This window comes from Echiichthys vipera, assembly GCF_963691815.1.
Source record: "Echiichthys vipera genome assembly, chromosome: 23".
Taxonomy (NCBI): Eukaryota; Metazoa; Chordata; class Actinopteri; order Perciformes; family Trachinidae; genus Echiichthys; species Echiichthys vipera.
The window spans coordinates 5,499,680-5,506,438 of record NC_139848.1 but is presented as its reverse complement, the minus strand read 5'-3'; the positions used below and the strand labels follow the sequence as shown (position 1 = coordinate 5,506,438).

At 45.4% G+C, this 6,759-nt stretch overlaps 1 protein-coding gene across 1 annotated transcript; it reads left to right on the top strand.

Moving 5' to 3' along the window:
- Nucleotides 1-2,719: 2,719 nt before the first annotated feature.
- Nucleotides 2,720-6,643, top strand: LOC310964884 (uncharacterized protein). The gene is made up of 2 exons (XM_083938185.1): nt 2,720-3,740; nt 4,609-6,643. Exons 1-2 carry the CDS (start codon nt 3,045-3,047, stop codon nt 4,642-4,644), a joined length of 732 nt encoding a protein of 243 aa, XP_083794311.1. The 5' UTR covers nt 2,720-3,044; the 3' UTR covers nt 4,645-6,643.
- The last annotated feature ends 116 nt before the right edge of the window (nt 6,644-6,759 follow it).

Sequence of the window (6,759 nt, the reverse complement as noted above, 5' to 3'; positions counted from 1 at the left end):
CATCGTGCACCCAGTACAGAGCCCATCTTAGCAAAACCAACTCAAAGCAGGGGGAAATGTAGGTTCGTTTGATAGCGTGCAAAAAACACACATAAAAACAGGACATTATGAGTTTTAAAGCAGGTATTTCTAGATAAACGATCATGTATTTGTTTGTCCTGCAACTCTGCCTCATATCTCCAGCTGCAGGTGTTGCCGGGTAGATTTGAGCTCTATGGGACAAATAACCTGAGTAGCCTGATTTCTTGGGTGCATGGATGAAAAGTGGATGATTGTGATGACATGGTTACTGCCAGCGTGCAAATGAAGCAGCTTTGGAGCGGATGGTTTTCACAGATCTAGGCTAACAGTTTAGCCTCACTTTCAGTCTTTGGGATAATGAGACACTGACTTTATTTTCATGCACAAAATATAAAAAAATATATAAAATATAAAATTAATGTTCCACTAATATTCCCTCTTACATGCCGTGCAAAATGGGATTTTTCCATCGGTGGCGGACACAACCTCCTCCATTTAGAAAAGGTCGGCGTTGTGATGTTTGCACATATCCACAAACCTGCCCTCATCTTTCACAGTGTTTAGAAGTAGGTGTGTTTCTCTCATTTCCTCTTCCTAACATTGGACCACACTCTCCGTACCTGAAACACGAACCTCATGATTGGGAATTTACAACAAGCTGCTTTTTCGTTCACTGCTCAGGCGGATCCTTTTCAGCGTGAAAATCAGTTCAGGTTCCACACTACAAACCCAAACCTCTGTATGAGTATTTATTTATTTGGTTGTTTTATGTTGTCACATATTTCTTGTTGTATATATCTTAATCACTGTGTAATGTGTTATTTCTTATTAAAGCATTGTTTATTGCTTGTTTTGTAAGAAAACAAATAAAGATCCTTCAAAGGTATTGGTCTCTTTTTGCACCATATGATGTCTTTTGACAATGTAATGTTTAATTCTGAGTCTGATTGGATTCGAAGCAGCTTGTTTGTTGGATCCACTTTTATGTTTTGGTTTGGTATCAAATATATTGTGGTTCCTCACCTGGGGTTTGAAGAACTGCCTCCATCTCCTTGTACCCATAATCCCTCGTTAACAGCTGTTCATAGAGCTGAAGACCTCAACGTGGCCACCAGAGAATGTGTAACCTGAAAGGATTGAAACAAAGATCACACAATGTTTTACAACATCTGTATTCTGTGTTGTTATGTCCCAAGTATTGATGCTTTTAGTTTACACATGTTCCTGATGTGGCGTGGGCAGCACCAGAGAAGCATTTGACTTTGCTACAGGGGCCAGACAAGTTCATGGCCAGCGGCTTGGGGCTGCAGGGGCACAGAGGAAATGAGGATTAAAAGATTAAGAAGGCCGCATTAGCTCCAGACCAATTAGGATTCCTCTCTGCCAGTCTCTCCTTGACTCCTGCGTTGCACGGCTGAGCACTAAAGAGCCCGGCTGACTTTTTACAGCTGACGAGAATGGAGCCGGATGGTTCGTTAAAACCACAGCAGGAGCAACGAGCTCGGCCATCTGTTGATATTTGTTGCCATCACTCTAACCCCTGTGTGACTCTTTGAGCATCATTTAAAGTCAGGGTTTGGATGCTCGGAAAATATGTCCAGATTTAAGGAAGACATATCGGCTATAGCTGTTAAACTGACCTCCTGTTGCAAACTTACTCCTGCAGGAAGCTGATCTCTGAGCTCATAAGTTATCACATGTCTTATGTTTTATATGTTACTTATAGGACAAAGGCTAGAGGCTGGAAATCTGTAATAGTTTGCAGGAAAGCAAATGTAGAAATTATTCTAGAGTTAAACTGCCCTCTGGTGGCAACAACTGTAATGACACGAATATAAAACTGGACAGAAATGCAGATACAACTCAAAACATCAACAGGTTTAAGTGAATTTCACGTTCCTGGTGTGATTCAAAATAAAACACAACAACCTGCCTTGAAGTATGCTCCAAGCTTTTACAACAGCAGCACACATGCAAGGCACCGTCCATTCACAGATATTTATATCCCCCCCAAAGATGGCACTGGGCAAGGTGGAGGAGGAGGAGGAGGTGGTGCATGTGTCCATCCTGGTGGACACAGTCGGGACGGGACAGACAAGTCCACCTGGGCTCTTCACTCAGTGGAAGTTCAGAGCCACAGGCCAAGGCAGCGAAGTTACCCTGCGTCCTGGATGCCAAAGGGCAGAACACACACACACACAAATAAACAAACACACAGTTAGACAGACTGAGCCTGAGAGGGAAACATGATGAAATATGTGAGAAATGGGCCCTTATTTTACTTTTAGTCCTGCATTCATCTCACTTAAGTACAGAAGCAACAGCATTAAAATAGTCTTTAAGTACCAAGAGTTTGATTATGATTATTGACGCATTCTTTAAAGTTTCAGCTAAGGGTAAAGGGTAAAGGTGGAGCTCAATCTCAAACCGTTGTATATTATCCACAATAAAGATCCTAATGTACACGCTGATTATAGTTTGTGTCATAATTTAAATGATCAAAAACATTTAGTTCAGAAGTAAAAGATGTCCCTGAAGTGCAGAAGTATAAAGTCAAATGGAAATACTCATTACCTCAATACTGCAGCACATTTAAATAAATGTACTCATTCTTTTTCAGAGATATTTTGAATCTTTGAGCATTTAAAATGTCTCACTTCAGTCAGCTCTGGAGGAGGACGCTCAACAGTTTCCATTTTCATGTTTTGGCTAAATGAATACTCAGTTGTGTGTCCAGTCCAGGTCACGCTGACCCAAAGAGCTGCTGCCGGTCTCATCTCAGTGTGGAGAACAAATCTCAAGTGTTTTTCAGTATTCCCCTTTCATGCTTTGTTGGTTTGGTATTAAATACTAAATATTGGCCAAAATATCAAGATTTTTATGTAAAATCTGAAGGCAGCTCCATATCGGTCGAGCCTAATTTAAACCAGTATCCTCCAGACCACAACAGGTGCCCCTCCGCCCTCCCTTTAGGCTCCACCTGTCTTCTTCCCGACCCAGAAAGCAGCCGTCATTCATTAGTAATGGTATGTCGATCAGCCGGGGGGCCGGACGGCGCAAACCCCCTCGGTCACCGGATCGGCGGCAGCTGCTCGGCCCCCCGGTGCTATTTTCACCCTCAGAATAAAGTGATGTGCAGCCGCAGCCCGCCCGCACGGCCTCAGCAGCCCCAGTCACACCACAGCAGAGCCAGGATGAAGTCCACAGGCAGCGAGCGCGCCGCGCAGCCCGACGGCTTCACCTCCGACGACCTGGACAGCGGCACCGACAGCTCCGACGGGAAGTCCACCGGCGACTGCAGCCCCAGCAGGGAGCCAGGGGAGGAGGCCGGAGCCGGTGCGCCGAGACGGAGGAGGAGGAGGAGGAGACGCAGCAGCAGCGGAGGCGGCGAGGACGCGTGTCTCCCCGGTGTGAGCAAACAGAGGCAGGCGGCCAACGCGCGGGAACGGGACAGGACGCACAGCGTGAACACCGCCTTCACGGCGCTCCGCACGCTCATTCCCACCGAGCCCGCCGACAGGAAGCTCTCCAAGATCGAGACGCTGCGCCTGGCCTCCAGCTACATCTCACACCTGGCGAACGTGCTGCTGCTCGGGGAGGACTGCCGGGACGGACAGCCCTGCATCGGCTACCAAAGCCTCCTGCACGGCACCGCGGCGCTCAGCGCGCCCTCCCTCAGGCCCATCTGCACTTTCTGCCTCAGCAATCAGAGGAAACTGGTGAGCAGCCACTTCACCTGTTGTGTCATGATGAAATGTAAGGAAAAAGGGCTCATTGTTGATTTTACGCAGGAGCAGGAGGGCGGGTATGTGGTCCAAAGTCACTCCACACAGGTGGATTTAGATGCCGCACCCTCAGTGTGATTAAAGTAGATTTTCAGGTGCGTGGTTTTCAGGGTTGTTTGGCCAAAGTGGCAGCTGTTCCTCCAGCCAATGACAACACGGAATGAAAACAAGCCGTGGTGCCTTCAGAGGGGCTTAACTCAGCCACACTGGATCCTCTTCTGCAGAGTGGATCTCATGTCAGTGTTGTAGAAAGAAAGCAGCTAAACTGGATTTGATAGAGGCCCATTAACAGCCTCAGCAGCCTGGGTAATAATCAATGATGAGGTAACCATAGAAATCCCTTTATCTATGCAGACTTGATGAGTTTGAGTCCTGCAAATGTTAAAACATGTGCTGTAAATGTTCAAACTCTAATCATGATTTTAACCCACTGAACAATGAAGTCTGTCCTGACACACACGTGTGGTGGGTTACAAGTGTTTACAGTAGTTTGCCTGGACAGCTCTGCACTTATAGAGACCATAAGATCAGTGGCCGGTATCAAAAAACTACTACCTTTATGTCCAACTGTGTTTCCAATAACACAGCACAGCAAACTTTACTTTTACGGCTGCTCTGCACAAGTGTGTTTGTCTCCTAAAGTCTTAAAATCTTCCTTTCCACAGTAAATAAATGAGCTGGATGAGGTGTGAGCTCACGTCTCTGATACAGATGGACCTGGAGTTTCTTTTAGGACACATGCCGTGGTGCTTTCACTGAACTGTGTTCATGGTAGAAATGACTGTTTTCTTTGTTCCCACAGCTCAGAGATGGAGGGAAACACTCAGCTGCTGTGTAAAGCAAAGTGGCCCCGGGCAGACAGGGAGTCCGCCGCGGTGCTGTTTACATGTACACCTGTGGGACTTTGTACATATATAAATATATCTATTTTTGGATTAGACTAGGAAAAAATGAACACTGAAAAGCACTTTCTGTTCCTGTTGGTGTGCTTCTGATCCTGTGTTTTGGTTGAGCTGTAACCTGAGCCAATGTGTAAAGTTGCACCTGATGGGGGGCTATTTTGGTCCCACGAATAGTACAAACGACCACCCAACCCCCACACCACCACCAGCAGCACCACCTCATACCCTACTCCTAAAAAAAAGCCTTGGGTCACATGAAGAGCAGCGGCTGCTGTCAGTTGAGTGGCGTTGAGCTGCCTTCGAGTGTCGTTAGAAATATTGCCATTATTCAGGTGCACTTTAAAGGAGCATTCACTGATCTATCAGCGCCGGTGGTGAACGCTAGAGACTGCACCAACACTGACAGATCTGGGCTCCTCGATGCACGCTGAAACACACCAATATCTCAGGAATCACAACATTTCATACCCTACCCTTCAACAAAGGGAGCATACGCGTGTTTCCTTATGTAAAACTATACAACAAATGTGTTCGGTTCATCTCTGGAACGTAAAAGCAGTGGTCCCCAACCTTTTCACTTAAGGGAGCCCTTTTCTATCACTCCATGAACTAACCTCACCTCTCATGCACAACACTACAAAATAGCTGAAACTGTACAGTAAACCCAAATAGTGAAGGCAATAACTGCAGGACGCCGTTTGGAGCAGATCGTTTCTTTTGATGATCACACCAGAGATGAAGGATGAATATAATTCTGTCTAATGTGCTTTTATTTAAACAATCAGATTCTTGTTTTTAACAAATTCAGTCTTTTCTTCTCCCAGACAGCCTTTGGTTTTAACTGCATACAATTGAGACACAGTGGACAGTGTGCATGTTGCTTAATGAACCTTGAATGTAGGAGACGAGGAAGAAAAGAGAGTTATCAAATGGAGGATTTTTCTTTCCCCTTAGTGCAGGGGTGTCAAAGTGATCCAGTAAAGAGCCGCTGTGGCTGCAGGTTTTCATTCCAACCATTCAAAAACACACCTGATCCAACAAATCAACTGTGTGAAGGGGATTCAGGTGATTGAGTGAGTGGAGTCAGGAGTGTTTTTGCTTGGTTGGAATGAAAACCTGCAGCCACAGCGACTCTTTACTGGATCACTTTGACACATGTGCCTTAGTGTGAGCATTATTCCTCTGATCCTGTAAAGCAGGGGAAACATGCTCTGGCGTCATCTTGGATGAACTCTGGAAGATTTGGATAGCTTCATGTTTAAATAGTGCCAGGGTTGGTTTCTATTGTTGGCGAGATGAAAGTTTGAGTCTCAGTCGTTGCCATTTTAATGCACATGTGTAATTTCAAAACTGGCATTGAAGGAAGTTTCTGGCTCCTGTTATGCCATTTAAGCCTTTAAGGCTTTGCGGACTAGGTGGAGAGATTAGATCTCCACACTGGCCTGGGAACGCCTCAGGATCCCCCAGTTAGAGCTGGTTCATGTGGCCCAGGAAAGGGAAGTTAGGGGTCCCCTGCTAAAGCTGCTGCCCCCACGACCCGACCCCAGATAAGAGGCTGAAGATGAGATGAGCCATTACCGATTTATCCCTCATCCATTAGATTCTCCCGTCCGTCTTCTCGGCTGAACTCATGATGAAAGGCTCAGATAAATATATTTGCAGTGTGGTGAAATGTTTACGTTTGCATTGTTGCACAATCTCTTTATCACTTTAAGAGTGCATTAGGGTGCCTTTTGCACTAATCTGGAGAATATATAAATTATTTTACAATCAACTGGATCCCTGATATTACAGCACACGGAGAAAACGTTGCACACTACCTCAGACCTGTTTTCAATACGAAGGCCTACCTCGAAATCTAATGTGTGACATGACTTTGAAAAAATGTACTTGAATACCTGACAATTGTGTCCTTTGCACATCACAGATGGTGAGAAGCTGCTTTAAGATGAATGTATTTTTGTACAACAAATAAAAATGAGAATAATACACTGTCTTTGTTTAACTGATGCAGCATGAACACACAGTTTCAGTCACTGAAGCCACAGAAC